This window comes from Diceros bicornis, chromosome 6 (assembly GCF_020826845.1).
Source record: "Diceros bicornis minor isolate mBicDic1 chromosome 6, mDicBic1.mat.cur, whole genome shotgun sequence".
NCBI lineage: Eukaryota > Metazoa > Chordata > Mammalia > Perissodactyla > Rhinocerotidae > Diceros > Diceros bicornis.
In genome coordinates, this window is record NC_080745.1 from 78183015 (window position 1) to 78202305 (window position 19291).

At 35.1% G+C, this 19291-nt stretch overlaps 1 protein-coding gene across 2 annotated transcripts in view; it reads left to right on the forward strand.

Annotated features, from left to right (window-relative positions):
• The window catches only part of FHIP2A (FHF complex subunit HOOK interacting protein 2A), a 35090-nt gene extending 17510 nt beyond the window's left edge, over positions 1–17580 (forward strand). The window contains exons 6-17 of one of the 2 annotated variants that reach the window (XM_058544070.1): positions 1752–2045; positions 2224–2420; positions 3503–3617; positions 4158–4234; positions 4318–4510; positions 4701–4870; positions 5254–5397; positions 6280–6370; positions 8740–8883; positions 13569–13709; positions 14063–14166; positions 14267–17580. In XM_058544070.1, coding sequence (XP_058400053.1) covers positions 1752–2045; positions 2224–2420; positions 3503–3617; positions 4158–4234; positions 4318–4510; positions 4701–4870; positions 5254–5397; positions 6280–6370; positions 8740–8883; positions 13569–13709; positions 14063–14166; positions 14267–14372 — 1776 coding nt within the window. In that variant the 3' untranslated portion in view covers positions 14373–17580. The remainder of the gene's footprint in view (positions 1–1751; positions 2046–2223; positions 2421–3502; positions 3618–4157; positions 4235–4317; positions 4511–4700; positions 4871–5253; positions 5398–6279; positions 6371–8739; positions 8884–13568; positions 13710–14062; positions 14167–14266) is intronic. The other variant, XM_058544071.1, reaches the window with a different exon arrangement.
• The last annotated feature ends 1711 nt before the right edge of the window (positions 17581–19291 follow it).

Genomic DNA, 19291 nt, shown 5'->3' on the forward strand with positions numbered 1-19291 from the left:
AATTTTGGTTCTGGATGCTTTGAGTCATCATGATATCCTGATGGAGATAATTGGCAGGTATTTGGTATTGCAAATGTGCGATTTGGGAGAGGAGTCTGGGTTTAAGAGACTCGGGGGTTATGTGTATAAATGTGCTGTGGGTACCAATGAAATCCCTAAAGAAGAAAGGGAACAGTTTCAGTAAGAACCCAAGTACAAGATGAAGGCTGCAGTTCCTCATCATCTAGGGAGCTTTTAAAAATGCAGATTGCTTGGCTCCACCTCCAGATATTCTCACTCAGCAGGTCTGGGTGGGACTCAGGAATCTGCATTTTTATCAAGCCCCACAGAAGACCATGATGCCAATAGTCTTGAGTCACATTTTGCAGAACACTAGTTTAAGATTCTTCTTCTTCTTGCCATTCCTATCTGAGCTACCACTCCCAACAATGTGTTATTAGTATTTTAAGATGGAATAAAATGTTTTACATTCATAAAGACTACGATATGCAATTGATTTTATAAGAAATTGAGAAGTTGTTTAGAGTATTCATTTAGTTCTGTAGAATTGTTTTCTTTTAATATATGTACTGTGAGTTCAATTTCTCCAGAAGATTGGTCTAAACTATACTTTTAACAGTAATAAAAGTGGTGTATAATTACTATCACTTTGGAAGTAGAATCGTGAATTCAGCATTTAATGCACTCGTATGATGGGCAAAGCACTGTGATAGGCCCTTTTGAAAGCCTATATATATGAATTCTAACTTGTGTGTGTGATTTGATTTTTGCTCATATGTTCAAATGGAAAGCAAGATACTTTTGCCTTGAAACCAATAATTTGCTTCAGTTAAGGTTCTCTTTGTGTTTGGTGGGGGGAGGGGCCAACATTTCAAGCAAATCTTTTATCCTCAAAAACACTAATAAAAATGTCCTCAGAGTATTGAGTTCTTTTCATAGAGCAGAAGTACAGGGAAAAAACTTAGAAAAATCATCTTAGAATGATTTTTATGATCTTAGAAGAATCAATATTGAGGCTATATATTTTTAGTTGCCCAGTGATGAGAAAACAATCAACTGCAATTGAAACTTCCCGAGTCTTTTTTTCCCCACTGACATCAGTTGTTTTCAGTAGTAGTCAAATAATTATCACTAATATTGTTCATTGCTTATGGTCAGTGTAAATCATTTTGTAGTTAGTGTGAACAGTGTCATAAACACCTGTGCAATTTTAAAAACTATCTAGGGGCCGGCCCCATGGCGTAGTGGTTGAGTCCAGTGTGCTCCACTTCGGCGGCCTGGGTTCGGTTCTGGGGCTCTGACCTACACCACTCATCAAGCCGTGCTGTGGTGGCAACCCATGTACAAAATAGAGGAAGATTAGCACAGATGTGAGCTCAGGGCTAATCTTCCTTGAGCAAAAAAAGAGAAAGATTGGCAACAGTTGTTAGCTCAGGGCGGATCTTCCTCTTCAAAAAAAAAGAAAAAATCTAAAACACAATTTGTGTTTTTTTGTGTGTGTGTGAGGAAGATCCGCCCTGAGCTAATATCCATGCCAATCCTCCTCTTTTTGCTGAGGAAGACCGGCTCTGAGCTAACATCTATTGCCAATCCTCCTCCTTTTTTTTTTTTCCACAAAACCCCAGTAGATAGTTTATCTATTGCTACGTCAGCTAGACATTGAATGTTAATTATAGAAAAGCTCATTAATATATGACTTCTGTTTTATAAGGCTTTTGATGTGAATCTTATAAAACACGTCTTCTTTTCAGAATAAGTTGAAATCATTGGCTTCCAAAGGAGCACGAAATGTAATTTCAGCAGACACATTGAAAGGTCAAGATTCCTTGTCAACAGATACAGGGCAGTCCTGTCGGCCAGAGGAACTGTCGGGTGCTACTGGGATGGAGCAAAGAGAGTTAGAAGACGAGCCTCCTCACCAGATAGATGATCTGTCCGCAAGCTTGGATAATCTCACCGTCACTTCACTGCCAGAGGCCGCAGTTGTTCGTCCAAACCAGGATTACAACTTAGTGAATTCTTTGTTAAATCTTACCAGAAGTCCTGTGAGTCGTCTTTACTTTTTTACCACTAACATGATCACAGTTATATGGACTTAAAATAGAACAAAAATCTGTTTTTATTTTAGTGTAAAACATTAAATCCTTTTAAGTTAAATTTTTCCAAACAACCTGACATATATCTAAGTCAAGATTTGAAGAGGTATGTATTTTCTTCTCTCAGGATGGCCGAATAGCTGTGAAAGCCTGCGAGGGCTTGATGTTGTTAGTAAGCCTGCCAGAGCCTGCAGCTGCAAAGTGCCTTACCCAGAGCACTTGCTTGTGCGAACTACTGACGGACAGACTTGCCTCCCTGTACAAGGCCCTACCTCAGTCAGTGGATCCCTTAGATATTGAAACAGTGGAAGCTGTTAACTGGGGGTAAGAACCATTACTTGTGTTTTCCCATAGTGACTTCTTATACCTATACTGTTAAATCTGTTTCTCTTCTGGAATGATAGAAATCTTTAGTTTTGAAAAATGTAACATTTACTTGTGATCTTTAAATAGGATTACTTTTTGAGGCTTAAGTTTATCAATCAGGAATGAATTGGAATGATTCAGCTGTTACGTAGTTTAGCTACTTTTCCTTTGTCCATTATAGTGATCAAGGCTGTAATTACATTAAAACCAATAACTGTATCTGATTTTTTTTTAAAAAAACAAAATCCCTGAAAGAAAGAATGTGGTTTTATATAAATATATTCCACAGCCCCTAGGGCAGTCTCATGTTTCATGTCCTGCTTGTATAGATTCTCTCCTCCTACCTCATTCTTTTACCCCTTCTACCCATCTTTTAGGGCTCTGCCCTTCATTCTCGTAGGAAATATGATTATTGCAGAACATTTATAAGTTATTAAAAAGTATAAAGCAGCATAAGTAAATTTACCCATAATCCCACCACCTATAAGCAGTTTAATAGTTTGACACAATAACCTGTTATTGTTTTTCTGGGTATTTTTAACTCTTCTTTGGTTTTTACTTGCTTTTTTCCACCCTGTGTTCTGTCAACATCTGTAGAGCAGACCCACTTGTTAACTTTCCTACTGTGTTGTATTTAAGGCAGGAAGAGAGGCAGGCCAGTCATTTCTTTTTGCAGACCCTCCTTTACCTTCCTTCTCTTCCATCCCAGCAGCTGAGGACCTCTGAGTTTTCATTACTGTCACTTGGACAAATGTATGGCAGAGGTTTGATATAAATGGTTGTTCTCCGGCAGCTCTATTCTGCTTTAGTCTCTCTCTTCCCCCTTAATCTGTGAAAATTATTTACAACTTTTATTTGAAAGGTTTTTTCTTATCTTAGCTTTCTTTTATAAAACCCTCTTCTGATTGTCCTCCAGCATTGCCTGTGTAAATGTATCATACTGTGTGAGCTCATTCACAGGCCTTCATTTTCCATATGTGCTGAATTGGACTGTTGCTTTTGGATAACTTTGGACTTAGCATTTCTTCCGTGTCCTACAGCTTGGACTCATATAGTCATAAAGAAGACGCTTCAGCATTTCCAGGAAAACGAGCCTTAATTTCATTTCTTTCCTGGTTTGATTATTGTGATCAACTCATAAAGGAAGCACAAAAGGTTTGAATATTTTTGTTGTTTATTGGTAATTTAAAAATGTAAATGGCTGTTAAGTGAAATTTGAATCTTTAGTTTATATCCCCAAATATATCTTAATTGTCTTAGGATAGCAGTTAGTAAAATAAATAAAACCAAATAAACAAACTTGTATACATATGTGTATGTGTGTCCATGTATTACAACTCTGGAATAAATCATAGTTCAAGTTCTGGCCTTATGTTTCCTTAAGTACTGTAGTAGAAAGCTTCACAAGTTAGCATTGGCCTCCCTCCATTTCTCCTCTGTGAGGAGGTGTTAATACTATAAGGTAATTGGGATAATATTTTTGTCCTGTTCATCTTGTTCTTGGCAATTTAGATAAAATGTAAAGAACCCAATAGCTAAGATCTAATCTGGGTTTGTATGCCATCAATACTATGGTCAATAGGCAAGTTTGCTTTTCCACATTAATTGAAATGGAGAATGCTAATTGATTCATTGACGTTACAAATTAACCTCTCGTCTCCATTTAAAAACAATGACGCTCTTATTATATTCTAGACTGCTGCTGTTGCTCTTGCCAAAGCTGTTCATGAAAGATTTTTTATTGGTGTTATGGAACCTCAGTTAATGCAAACGTGAGTGACCTCTTTCCTTAAAAAAAAAAAATTGCTGTGTTCGTGTTATTTTTGCCCACTAATTACCTGTTTGTTATGCTCAGTTCTGAGATGGGTATTCTGACGTCAACTGCTCTGCTTCATCGCATTGTTCGGCAAGTAACCTCTGATGTTTTGCTTCAAGAAATGGTGTTTTTTATCCTTGGAGAACAGAGAGAACCAGAAACTCCGGCAGAAATTAGCAAACACCCTTTAAGGCATAGGTTAATTGAACATTGTGATCACATATCTGATGAGGTAAGCTATGTAATGATTTAGAATTGGACTTAGATTCTTTGAAATACTGATTTTAATTTACTTGTGATGTTTTGAATACAGCCTCTCTTTTTATGTGGCTTTAAAAATTGAAAGCATGACTTACAGGATGGAAAAAGAATAATTTATTTAAAGGTATTTTTCAGTTAGGCTTTATCATTTTTGGTTTCAGATAAGCATAATGACATTAAGAATGTTTGAACATCTTTTACAAAAACCCAATGAGCACATTCTTTACAACTTGGTCCTACGAAATCTTGAAGAAAGAAATTATACAGAATATAAACCTGTGTGCCCAGAAGATAAAGATGTGGTGGAGAATGGGCTGATAGCAGGAGCAGTGTAAGTTTCCATGCAGCTCCGTGAGTTCAGCATTGCAAATAGAATCCGGTTTCCATCTCCTCTTATTTCTCTCCCTAATTCATAAAAAAATACCTCTTAACAGTTTAGAAGATTTTTAAAAATAAAATTTAGATGCCCTGATATCACCATCCCTTTAAATGACAAGTGGTATTAACTATTCATTAAACCTAACAAAATCAATATGTTCTTGAGTTTGATGTTAGTATAAAATGTTAATTTCTCTATAAAATATAAAAACATTATTCGTTAATTCTTTTATTAGCAAAATTATGTAATATTTTCTAAGAACATAGCAGAGAATCTTTTGGTTTAGAAAATATAATAAAGTGCTGTTTTTTTATACATCATTAAATTAAACTTAGAGATCTGGAAGAAGATCCATTATTTACTGACCTTTCACCAGATAACACTTTGTCAAACCAAGAGTGGCTTAGTTCCTCACCTCCTGCTACTCCAGACCACCCTAAAAATGATGGGAAAACGGAAGTCCATAAAATTGTGAATAGGTGAGTCGCTATATAAATTTGATTTACATCTCTTTACTTGTTTTTATAACATATAATAATAGCTCTGCTTTTAGATTTTTACAGAGATATATTATGAACTCAATCTTCCCTTCTTTAAAGATTATGTCAGCTTTTTGTCATGTTTATGTAGCAAGTGACAGCCTGGGGACAATGATCAAGCAAAAGAGAAAAGCTACTTAATATAGAAATAAAAACGAGTAATAGTAGTTAAATAAACCTTCAAAGTTCCCTACTTTTTAAAAATATAAATCATTTAAAGTAATTCCCAATTGGAACAACGTTGAGAATTTCTAGTTTGACAAATTGTACTTATTAGACATGTACTCATGCATGCAAAGCATAGATAGAGCTATTCCTTTTTGTTAGTTTGTGTTTTTACATTTTTTTAAAAGTGCCCTTTCTGTGGCTGTTTTCTTCTTTTTCTTCTTTTGCAGTGCTGTCACTGATATGCTTGGTTCTGGCAGGCGACTTTAGAGAAAATTGCATATGGCTCAAGATGCAAAATTAGGATGCATAAAAATCTTAAATTCAATTACTTAAAAGCCAGTTTCCTGAGATTAACAGATATCATGGCAATCTGTCATTGTGCTGTAATGCAAAAGAAAAAAGTTGTCTTAGGCTCACTTCTACTTTAAGTGGAATGAGTTATTTTTAAATAAAACTTTAAAATAATGAAAGAGTATTTAATCAGTGAATTTTAAGACTGATTCAAGTACTTAAGAACATACAATTTTATTTTTCAAGTTTCCATTTGCATTAATACTTGACTAAACTGAAGATATTGCTAGATATTTTAATACATATAAAGATATTGAATTGTGAGAGTATTTCTGTTATTGATTATGGCTTTTTTCATTTAAGTTTCCTCTGTCTGGTACCAGATGAAGCAAAATCATCCTACCATGTTGAGGGCACTGGATATGACACCTACCTCCGAGATGCTCATAGGCAGGTAAGTGAAGTAACTAATTTTTTGAAATGAATTCTAATAAGAATGTACACACTCACCTTGTCTCATTGCCCAGTCATTTCTCCAAAGGTGTCCCTTCCTGTGAAAGACCTGAACTCCACTCTGACTACTTTAACTGTCTGCAAGTGACCTTACTACATTCCACTGACTGTGTGTCTCTATCTCAAGATTTCTTTATGCTCGCTCTTCCTCTCTCCCCCTCTCTTGCCTTTCTTTCTGTACTTGAAATTATATCTCCCCCAAATCCTTTCCCCTACTGATCCAAAACATGAGTTTTAAATGATTCTACCCGCCACCCCCCTTGCTCCCCATCCACAGGCATTGTGCTTTGCTCTCCACCGCTGCTCCTGCTCACACCGTGAGCTGCAGGTGCGGCCTCTCCTGTCACACTCGCTCCTTCCTCCCCTGCGTTCTCACTTTCTGCCTCACTGAGACTACTTCCTCAAAGGTCTCCTCTTAGTTACTAAATTAAGTGGCCTTCTCTCAGTCTTCTTTCCTCTCTGTAGCATTTTACATTTTACAAAATTCCAAATTTTAAAATGTTTCAAGTCAGAAAAATATACGTTTAATTTCATTTAAATCCTTTGGATTGAAGTGTGCTATTTTATGTAATTAATTTGTATATGCCTATAGTTAATTCATAATGCTTTACGCCAGAATTCAAGTCCACGTTACTACATGAATAACTAGAGTAATGGGGTAGCAAGTACTTTCATGTAATAATAAGGCAATAAAAGTAGTACCAATTTCAGTAGTACTAATTGGATTTTTAAACTGCTATTATTCTTTCTGTAAAGTTCCATTTCCATTTTCTGATTACAAATGCAGTTATTATGATTGTTTCAGAAATGTTAGAAAATAAACGAAAAGGCTAGAAAAACTTTAAACTTACTTTCTAGGTCAGAATTTCAGAAGTGTTAACGTAAAAATGCTTTATTAAATATTAGGATGTGATTTTATAAAGAAAATTGTCTACTAAAAGCCAAATAGTTTAAAACTTACAATATATTAAAGAAGTTGGCTTTTTAATCATTTTAAATATGTCTTTCTTTTAAAAGTTGAAGTTAGTGCTTCATGGTGAGAATATGTTTTGTTTTAATTTCAGGTGATTTTCAGACTAGAGAGGTTGAAGTAATTTTGCTTTATCAAATAAGGAAAATCTGAAAAGGGAAAGAATGTGAAAGAAAACTGTGCTCTAAATTTCTTTTGTTTAAATTCAAGTAAATTACATATCAGGGAACACTTTTAAAATTTCCTTTTATTATATGAGATATTCCTGTGCTTATAAAAATCCATATTGTTGGGGCTGGCCCCGTGGCATAGTGGTTAAGTTTAGCGTGTTCTGCTTTAGCCGCCTAGGTTCAAGGGGTCAGGTCCCAGATGTGGACCTACACCACTTGTCAGCCACACTGTGGCAACGACCCACATATAAAGCAGAGACGGACTGGCACAGTTGTTAGCTCAGGGTTAATCTTCCTCAAGCAAAAAATGAGGAGGATTGGCAACAGATGTTAGCTCAGGGCTGATCTTCCTTAGCATAAATAAATAAATAAATAAATAAAATGAAAATAAATAAAATTTTAAAAATCTGTATTGTTTATCCCAGTGATAAACTCTATGGAGTGAAGGACCAGTTTCTTATTATTTACGATCTGTTACAGACCAACACTTTTGTAAAATACAATAAACATGAATTACTAGAAAAATGAAAAGAAACACAAAATGTAAATCCTGATTATTTTATTAGATTCAACAGACATTAAATTTACTCAGTTAAATTGCAGTAAAAGTTTCTAATGCTGACTCTCAGTTTTGTCGTCATCTCACTGTGATGGTGGTGGTTTGCGGCCCCCACTTGGAGCAGCACTGCTTTATCCCATCCTAACAGCGCGCCTGGAGTAAACATTACAGGGAGGTCTGGCTTGCCTGCAGATAATGTCCATCTCTTCATCTATTTTATGTAACCTCTTAGAGTAGATTTGAAAATGTGGCTAGGACTTGCGCTGCTTTTTAAATATTCTCTAAATCTGAGATGAAAATAAGCAAACAGTTAAATTCCTCTAAGGGAAAGCACGAAAACACAGTAGTTAAGAGGGTCCTTTGGTAGAGTTCAAATAGGCCTGTTTTTCCACCAACATATATTGGCACTGGGAATTATAATCTTACCTCATGCCTCTGGTTAGGGTGTTATCTGAATCGTCTCTTCTTCCCTCTCCCATGGCACCTCACACATAGCAGACACTCAGTATTCAAATAGATTTTTATATGCCTATTTGAGGAAATCATTTCTGTTTAATCTCAGTTTGTTTTTGGTTAGTTCCTCTTTAATGATCCAACTGCCTTTTCCCTAGTTCCGGGACTACTGTGCTATCTGCTTAAGATGGGAGTGGCCTGGGTCTCCAAAAGCATTGGAAAAGTGCAATTTAGAAGCAGCTTTCTTTGAAGGTCATTTTTTGAAAGTTTTATTTGACAGAATGGGAAGAATTCTTGATCAGGTAATAAGATTTGAAATACTAATTTTCATAATATTTTGTTACCGTTCACCATGGGTTCATCTCAAGTCTTTGTTTAGATCTTCAATAAAGTAGTTTTGTTGTTTTCTTAGTTTTTCCACTAGATGACGTTTTCATAAAGCTTGATTGCCAACAACCTGTGGGTTTCTAATGCATTCGTTATGTTGAACGCCTTTATTTGGCCTGATAGCTGTTACAGAATTGTATATTTTATTTCTCATTATAGGCCATTGTCGTAGTATCCTTAACACATTTTGGAGGTGATGAGGGTGCTTTGCTGTTATGACTAACTTAGAAAGTCTTTAGTTATTACAGATACAGATAGAGTCGACCTTGTAAGGTTCACTTCAGAAGATCTTAAATGTCAATTCAAATTGAATCTTGAACACGCTGGTCTTGTTAAAATTATAGAACACTAGTAGATGAACTTGCTTCTTCAGAGAAGAACTTGCGAATGATACTCACGTTCTTAAGGGGGGTGAAATAAAAAAGGTAAATTTACTTGTTCCAAGGTGGATAAAAATCACTATCAGCTGGTATGTTGTTACGTATGTCTCACTATCAGGCGAAATGAATTTGGGATTATAGAATCCCTCCCTCTCCTTCCCCTGGACAAATAAAGTGATGATAGAGCTTTGAAATGCTTTACACACTGAGATGGACACTGGGCATAATACTTGCCTCAGTGTAGAAACTGAGTTAACCAATTTGGAATCAATTTAAAATTGTTTATTAAAGTACTTGTTCTTTTTTAGCATTTTAGTTAAATATGTATGTGAGCATAGGGAGTTATAAAAGAAATTTACTCCGTAAGCAGGCTGTCTTCAATAACCAGAAAGCCAAATAAAGAAATGATAATTTAAGAAGTATTTCACTAGGTTAGACTTCAGTCAGTACTGTTTCTGACAGTAATCAATAAAGACATAGAGTAAGTCCTTTTTTTCTTTTAACCTCTTAATAACATGTGCTGTATTTCTAGTGTTTAGTTGTTCGTTTGTTTGTTTTATACTTAACAACCAAAGCATTTAAATCCAGCTATTGTGGGTATTCTGTATACATCATGGTGTATGTGAACCTCCTGGGTATCGAGGTTCATCGGTTATTGTGTTTTTTCTGCTGGTTTGCTAGGCTTAGTTTGGATCTGATTCAGCTAACACACAAGAGACATTAACAATCAGTATCAAGTCAGTAATCTTTAGAAATTTTGACCAAAAGCACTAAAAAGGAATCTTAATTGTAAAACGTAGTTTCTGAATTGGATTGAAAGATCCTCTCTGAATCTTTATTACACTTGAGCATTTTTCCCTTTAGTTTGTAGTGCTGACGCAAAAGGATACCTTGGAGATAGAATATCCTGAGATGCTTAAAATTCTTTCTGTTTCACCAGATATTACTTTACAGTACAGAGCTAATTCATACACAATGTCTCAATCATTCTTCCTGTGACCCTCAGTGACAGGCAAGGCAGATTTCTAGTATTATTTTATAAATGAGGAATCCTTAGTTTCAGTTAATGTGGCTACAGCTAGTATGCTGTGGAGCCTAGCCTCAAACGTTTTGTCTTTAAAACTCTTGATTTTCCAAGCCTTTTCTGGTAAGAACATTATATAGTCAGATCTCAGAGATAATCATGAGTCCTGGTATGCTAAGCGTGCTTGGTTTAGTTTCATTTTCTTTCTTTTCTGAATGTTTTTGCTGAGGATAATGTTTGCTTGTATTTTCTTAGCATATACCCCTGATAGGGTCGGGGTAGCCATGCTGGGATTAAACATTTACTGTGGATAATTAATAAGGTAGCTAATTTCTGCATGTATGATTGAGAAGTTATGACATCAAGTATACATGACACGGTTGTGTTGTCACAATGTTAATTTTTAAAAATTCCTAATAGCACAAACATTTAGTATTGTTTGTAACTCTGGTGATTTTAAAGATAGTACAGTGTTAAGGTCCATAGCAGAATGTAAAGATTATCAGGAAAAATGTGGGGAGACCCAAGTTCATGTCCCTCCCATGACAGTGAAGAATTTGACCTTGTACAACTAACTTAACCACTTGTCACATTTTCTCGTTGTTAAAGTGAAGTTGATGTTACTTGCCCTAACCCCCTACTTAGATGTAAGAATTAAATGAAAAAAGCAATTTAAAATACTTTTAAAAATACCAAACCTTGTTAAATGCAGGTATTATTAGAAATTTCAGTACTGTCAAGTTGTTCAGATTTTTAAAAATTTGATTTAAATCTTATTTTCACTGTCTGCATATTTGGCCTGTAGTAGAAAGGTTGAGAGTGAGTTTGCTCGTAACATAAGTATGCTTTTAAGTCGAAGTTTATTATGTTAAAATCAGACCTTGTGTTTTAGTGTGAGCTCAATCAGAAATGAGCCAGGTCCATTTGACATGTGAGAAACATCTGATTAGCTGTCATTTTAGGTGAATACTGTATAAAGTACAAAATAAAGGGATCCAAAGTAATAGATACAAACGCTTACTGTTAACAACCCCCCAAAAGGCCAACTTGTTCTAAAGTTATTACCGATATGAAGTAGAAACCATTTCAGAGTATGGTGGAACGATTTCTATCTAGCTGAAATTTATTTTCATTTTCACAACATTAAAAAAATCTGCTTCAGGGGCCGGCCTGGTGACACAAGCAGTTAAGTGCATGCACTCTGCTTGGGTGGCCCGGGGTTCGCAGGTTCCGATCCCAGCGCCCACCGACGCACCGCTTGTGAAGCCATGCTGTGGCCACGTCCCATATAAAGTAGAGGAAGGTGGGCATGGATGTTACCTCAGGGCCAATCTTCCTCAAGAAAAAAAGAGGAGGATTGGCATCGGATGTTAGCTCAGGGCTAGCCCTCCTCACAAAGAAAAAAAAAAATCTGCTTCAGCCTTAAATTTCTTAAACAACCAAATACATAATTCTTGTTGAAATAAAGCTAAAAACCAAAGTAACACCATAGAGAGAAAATACAAAGTTTAAGCGGCACTATATCCTTGTGTAGAGCCAAATTTTGATTTATTTAAGCACCTATAAATCTGCTTAAATGGCAGAATTTAGTGACCTAAGAATTTGAACTACCTGAAATGAAGTCACATACAATACTGTACTTAAGTTGTATTTTAAATGGTTTTGCCCACATTTTTTACCAAATGCATTCTTAAAGATTTTTTAAATGTTGCCTGTGTGCCTAAAATACAATTTTATGTGAATTCATTGTTTGTTATGAATTGAGGCTTGGAGAAGGCTATTCCATTGCAATTATTATCTAGTGGGAGAATATGCTCTTCAAATTATCCTTTAATAGGAAGAGTATCTCCTTTCATTTATCTTGCTCAAGGCTAGATTTTGAATAAGAGTTACTTGGAGATAGTTTTTCTTCTTTCAGAAAATCTGTGTTCATGAATCTAGTGGTAAGTGAAAAAGACTAAAATTGGACTTGTAGTACAAGACTTGAGTTTTTGTTCATGTAACAGTATCTTTGATGTCTTCTGGCACATGCTCAAGTGTTTGCTGTCCTCTGAATGCCATATATTCACTGCTTAATTGGTGTCCATTATGAGCCAGGGTTTAGAAGCAGCTCAGTGAATGAAACACACAGGCTCCGCGGTTAGCCTTAAGTGGGTCCTGAATCACCTTTCACTTCCCCACGCTGCAACCTGTGTTTCTCACTCATCCAGCCACCTGGGTTCTTGTCAGCCTTCTCACTGAAGTCAGTTTTGTTTGAGCCATTCAGTGTCCTTTGGCTGCTTAGAAGAAAACTGGAAGGGATGAGAGATTCTGTTGCAAGTTATAGGCACAATAATAGCAACTCTTTTTGTATAGGATGCCTTTTGCTTTGATTTTGACGTACCCTGTAAAGCACCTCCAAGCTGCTTTCTATGAAGAATAAACAGATTAAAAATAAAAAACTAGAATCAAAGTAAAATTGTGATACTGCATACAAAAAGTACGCGAGGAACTGTACACAGATGTGCAGTTGTTTCAGGAGAGTTAATGCTCTTGCAGGAAATGAGGTGACCCCTGTCTAGAATCACCGTTCTGAATCTTCTCATTCACTCAGAGGCATATGATAGTCATTTCTACTCCCAAGTACTTTCATTCTGTTGACAAGGTTCTGTGGTGTATTTGATTTTTTTAATCAAAACATGCTTTATTTTATCAAAACACGCTTTTGGTAATTGGCAGTAGTTGAATAATCTAAGAGATGAGGAATATCATTTCTAAAATTAGAACTACTATATTTAAAAAGATTTTAATATTGTCCCTTCTGTCTTTGGTCTTACACTGAATGTGTCCTCTGTCGTTTGTAATTAATATTACATGTGACACTTTGGTGGTTTTTGATGACCTCTTGAACTATTTCATTAATTAAAACAACCTACTAAAACAGACATTTATGGCTGTGTTATATATTTGGTTTTTTCTATATGTTTATATGCATGCTTTTTTTTTTAAGTTTTAGGACTATGATATATGCACTTTGACCAAGATACTAAGAGTTAATTTAGTTATAGATATTTTCATTGTAGAAGAGCATGTGGAGGGAGGAATAAGAGGGTAGATTTTCCCTTCTTGAAAAGACAGATTGAAGTGGTAAATTAAGTGCTTGGGTATATACATTATAAATAATGTCAAATATCTTCTTGTTTTTACCTCTCCATAGCCGTATGATGTAAATTTACAGGTAACCTCGGTGTTATCTAGACTTTCTCTCTTCCCTCATCCGCACGTACATGAGTACCTTTTGGATCCTTACGTGAACCTTGCTTCTGGCTGTAGATCTCTCTTCTCTGTTATCGTCAGGGTGAGTTATTAGTTTTGTTATATTCTCTAGGATTGATAAACCTGTTCAACTAACATCTTAATATCATTGTATGTAATTAGTGTCACATAATTAAAAATATTGTGTATCTACTGTTTAGAAGTAATTATTGTACTACAGAATGTGGAGAAAAAAAGAAAAATTCATTCTCTTAAGTGATATATGTAACTTGTATATTTTAAGGAATAGATATGAGTCCTTAGTCAAAGATGGTTATGTGAATGGTGAAAGGTGACATTCTTCATTAGTGTTAGGAAATGGCGTATTTTTTTATCCTGAAAAATCCCTGTGTCGTTGATCTCAGGAACTGGGTTTGTTCTGTCTCTGCGATGCAGGTGGTTGGAGACCTTATGGTTCGAATCCAGCGTATTCAAGACTTTACTCCCAAGCTTCTGTTAGTCAGAAAGCGATTACTTGGTTTGGAACCTGAAGGCCCTATGTAAGTCAGTGTTTTACATATTTTTATCTAAAAATATTGCCAAAACTTGATTATCTGCTAATATCTTGAACTGATTTATTGCCTGCTCTTCCCTTCGCAGTATTGACCACATCACATTGCTAGAGGGTGTGATCGTGTTAGAAGAGTTCTGTAAGGAGCTAGCGGCAATTGCGTTTGTGAAATACCATGCTTCCTCCACACCATGAATAGCATCTTTCAAGTAACTAAGGCAACAGAACTATTGTGTACATTTCATCAAAAAAGACTCAGTTCCACCCAACCAAGAGAGGATAAAAAGCCTTTTTAAATGAAGTATTGCTGTAAACTGGACAGAACAATTGAGAACCCATTGAGTGGACACTTAGTAAAATGTTGTGTATTGTTGTTTTCATTGGCTTTGTCATAAGGGTTCTAAATATAAAATTGCACGTCCTTGAATCCAGGATACAATCAAAGGAACTTCAGGAAATAAGCATTTCTAATGCTTGTGTGAAAAGCTGCAAAATTTCTGATGTCATGACTTTGGTATTTCTGTTATTTTAATATCCTTCTAGGTAGAAAGGCATTTTGACATACTCTGGGACTCAAATGCTTATATTCTTTTGGATTAATAAGTAACAAAAAAAAACTAATTTTATAACTTTTTAAGGTTAGAATTCTTATCAAACAAAATATGAAAAAAAACTGTAAATGAGAAAAAAGTATAATTCAGGAACCATCAAATGAGTTAATAATAGGAGATAAAAATGTGTAGAGCACCATTAACTTTCTTCAGCTTTTCTAAGAATAACAATTTAATATGATGAAGAAATTCTTGATTAATATAATATATATATATTTTTAAAGAAAAGTTCTTTTACTCTTTTGTGCACATAGCCATATTAGTGATTGATTTTCATGTATGAGTCCCAGTTTATTTAAACTGTGTCATTTTTGCAATGTTGAATTTGTGCTCACCATTGATAGTGTTTGCTAAAATAGTATTTTTTAAGCTAATTAACATGTATTGGGTTAAGAACCTTTTTTTTTTTTTTCTCTCTCTCCTTCTCTGAAAATTGCTTTATAATTTGATTTTCTTATTGAAATGCATGGTAGCGTCCAGGTGGCAAACTGACTGATAACTCTTAGGCAGCAATCAAAATGCCAATAGCCTCCTTAATGTTTACATTTTTTTTTCATTTTGTTCAGTCTTTTGTTTGATTCTAAAGAGATGTAAAAAACAAACAAACGAACCAGTCTGTCCTGTTTACATGTTAAAGAATTTGGGTGAGTTGGGTACATATGTGGATGGCCATGTGTGTAGGAATGTGTGTGGGTTGTTCAGCAGGGCTGCGCTGTGCACAGCATGCTCGTACTTGATTTACAAAACAGTGTTTGCTAATCCACTTTCTGTTCTTCCTTTAAGTGATGCTTATCACTCAAATGTTGCTTTTAAGCTATCTTCATCTTTTTTTTTTAGTTGAAATATTCAGCAGCAGCACTTTCCTACTTTCCTCTTTATCTTTTCATTTACTGGGGGAGCAGATTATGAAACTTTCCAGCTGGAAAGGAGCTGTCGCTGCCCCGGAAGTTGTTTTATGTAGCGTGTTTGCATCTATACAGGGTGTGGCGTGTGCATAGAAGCATGTTTTACACCTACTGCTAGTTTTTCTGATTTATTTTATAGTTAGTTTTTGCTGTTTATTAAGCACAAAATATCAAAAGATTATGACTATTCTTGGCTCTAGAATGCTTACCACTGTTAAAACAACAACAAAAAGACTAAATTTCTCATTTAATGCAAATCTTTGTTAGCTCATTCTAAGACATTTCTTAAGCAAAACAATGAAAAAACAGCAGTGGGAGATACTTGATGCATGATTTTCTTTAAATGATTTTTAATGATGGGAAAGCATTATTTAGTTTGCCATATTTATTGATCAGTCCATGCAAGGAACACTGCAACATCTCCATTTTTAGATGTAGTTGTAGTCTACTTTGATGTAGGTGTATTTCAAATAAGGCATTAAGAAATATTAGATATTTCTTAATGTTTTTGTAATGTTTAATAGGTGTAATAGCAATGTTACCTCTCAAACCAAATACTATTTTATCCTTGATTTCACAATGGGACCTTATAGCTAATCCATGAAACCAAGCTCAGAAAAGCTTTAACTCTTATATATTTGTGTGCGTATGCTGCTTCTTAAAACATAGTTATTTTCCTAAGTTATTGTAATGACTTTGATTTGTAATCAGCTAAAGCTTAAGGTATAATTTGTTTCTCTTCTAAGTTTCTTTCTTTCTTTCTTTCTTTTTCATATTTAGTTCAGACCCAGAGCCAGCACAAGTTCTCACAGGGAGTTGGATTTGTTAGTGAAACATTGTACTACATTACTAGTCTTTTTCTTAACTGTCTTTTGGAAGCTGAATATTTCTGTTACTCAGTACTTGCAAAACAGTGGCTCAAATGCACTGTGTTTGGTGAAAAGTACCACCTTAACCATTGATGGCTGTAGCAAGTTCCAAACTGAATTTTAGCCTTGCTTCACATTCATATAAATAGATATGCACATTTTTTTTTTTAAACTTTCTCTCTAATAGTCTTTGGGTTTATTTTTAGTAATGAGCCGCATTCTTCACTTGATAGAAGTCAGATTTGTCCTTAGCCAATTATCATTGTAGTACTCACATTATAACTCTGTAACATTCTCGTAATGTATCTATCTGTGCAATATGGAAGCTATGAGTGGATTCATGGCTTTTTGGTTTAATTGTACATTATTGTGTGTGTACATGTGTATATATATGTGTGTATATATATATATATATATAAGGACCAAAATCCCTAGCTTGCTTACACTGTTGCTAGTGTAAAGATTGTTACACTTAATTTTACGGGGCACAAATTATGGAATTACTTCATAATTCATGGTAACATATTTCAATAAATTATTGCATAAATATATAATTACCATTTAATTATGAAGTTCATAGGTATTGACAGAAGTTACAGTGAACTGCTAAAACCACAAATTATATGCTAATTATATTTTGGGTTGTACAATTAATCAAAATATGCATGTCATTGTGACACTTGATGTGTTAAAACATGATAGATAATCATATTTCTGGGCCCTGTAAAATAGTATTACTGTACTACTCTGTTTTGCCTCCTGCCTTGTTTACATTAAACAAAGGATATTTGGTAAATTTTTCTATTGGACATTGTGTAGGTTACTGACAGTGTTACCAAGGTCTGGAATTCTTGGGCCATCTATGAAGAAACTCTTCAGATGGCAATTGTGTACCTACTCTCTCTTCAAAGGAGGTTGTGATCAAGTTCAACATTTTGTGCTAACAATGCATGCATGCAGGACTAAGAGGGATAATCTAAAAATAAATAATGTAATTTAAATAAAATGTCTTCTTATATTTTTGTAGAATTCTAATTGGAAACATTCACTGCTAAGTCTAAAACAATAATTCATAACACACACAAGGATATGACATACAACAATCAATGGGTCACTGTAGCATTGATTCCAGGGAGAGAACAAGAAGGAATATATCAGAATATTTGTAGAGGGGGAATGTATAGCTTTAAAAAAATCCCCCTGGTTAGCCTCATCCTCCACCCCACTCCTTAATAATCATTTCCCTAAAGGAAGGAATGTTTACACAGGTCTTAGAAAAACGATTCATTGTAAGCATTATTTCTTAATAACATATATGAAAACTTTTCCTTTGACAACTAAAACAGACTCTAGGCTTATTCCATTCAATTATTTGCCAAAGTCCCTTCATTGAAAACTGAAAGAAACACGTCATACACAGCACAACCAGAAAGAGAAAAATCTGGTTGTTAATCCCACCTACTCATGATTCTTTTCAGCCGATGTTATTCAAATAGTTTTAGAAGGAAATAAAGAGGATAACAGGTTGAAAGGATGCAGGGAGGCAAGGTTTAGGTGTTGAAGAGTTGAAATTATTCCTTGCCTTGAGCTACTTCAAAAGAAAACTGCATTTTAGGAATGTGTAATCAGATCCCCAGTCCAATAACCTGGTTCAGACTGCTGTTAATTAAAGATTTTGCAGTGTTTCGTCTGGAAAACAACTTACTGCAAGAGAATTTAAAGAATTAATGTAAAATTGTTAAGGTTGAAATTTTGTTGGAGTAACTCTCAAAGCTGTATCTCAAAGCTGTACCTCTTTCTCGAAAAAAAGAAAAAACTGCATGACAGTTGGTGGAAGAAATGGAATAGGTTTTAGTTGGTCTTAAGCCAATTAGGCAAGTTGCTGCCTATGGGCCTAGCTCACAGGAGGCTGGTTGTTAACTGTACTTGACTATACCCCACCATTCGCATCAAGGAGATCCATCTAAGCCTGTTCTGTGTATACTCACTACTTGTATGATTTGGTGTACATTGAGATTTTTGGGGGGTTATATTAGCATTTCTAAAAATGTATCAGAAATGCGACACTTATATGTCATCCAAAAACAAAACAATAATTTGATTTATTCGGCAAATATTTGTTGAGAACTTTTATGAATTAGGTTTTAAGGTGCTAGGAAAACAAAGCAGCAGCAGCACTTTCTGCCCTCGAGAAGTCACAGTCTTGGTGAGAGTTCAGTGTGCTTGCACAAATAAATTACAATACATCTTGGTGAACGCTGTTAGAGGAACAGTACCCAGCTGTTGTGAGAGCACAGGGAGAAGGAAGTAGTGTGCAGATCATGTAAAGGAAAACTCTAAAACTCAAGTCTTGACTGAGTTATATTCTTACTTGTGAACGTAGGTATGCCAGATATTCTGAGAAGTCATAACCATAAAGTCAACTCAGCAAGAAATAGAAAACTGGTCCGTATCCTATTGTATTTACCATTATTAACTGTGTCCTTTCACCTCGTCATTCTGAGATTGGTATAAAGCACCAGGCCAAACAATATGGTGCTTTTAGGCCCATATTTTCTCAGTTGATGGATAGTAATTAACTGTTCTAATTTAAATTATCTTTTTCTAGAACTATGGAGAGAAGGCAAAAAGTCAATTGAAATATTAAAACCAAAAGATCTAAGTAGGCTTAAAAAATGACCTGAACATTAGGGGTAAGATCTGGTTTAGTAAAATATTTGTAGAACCAA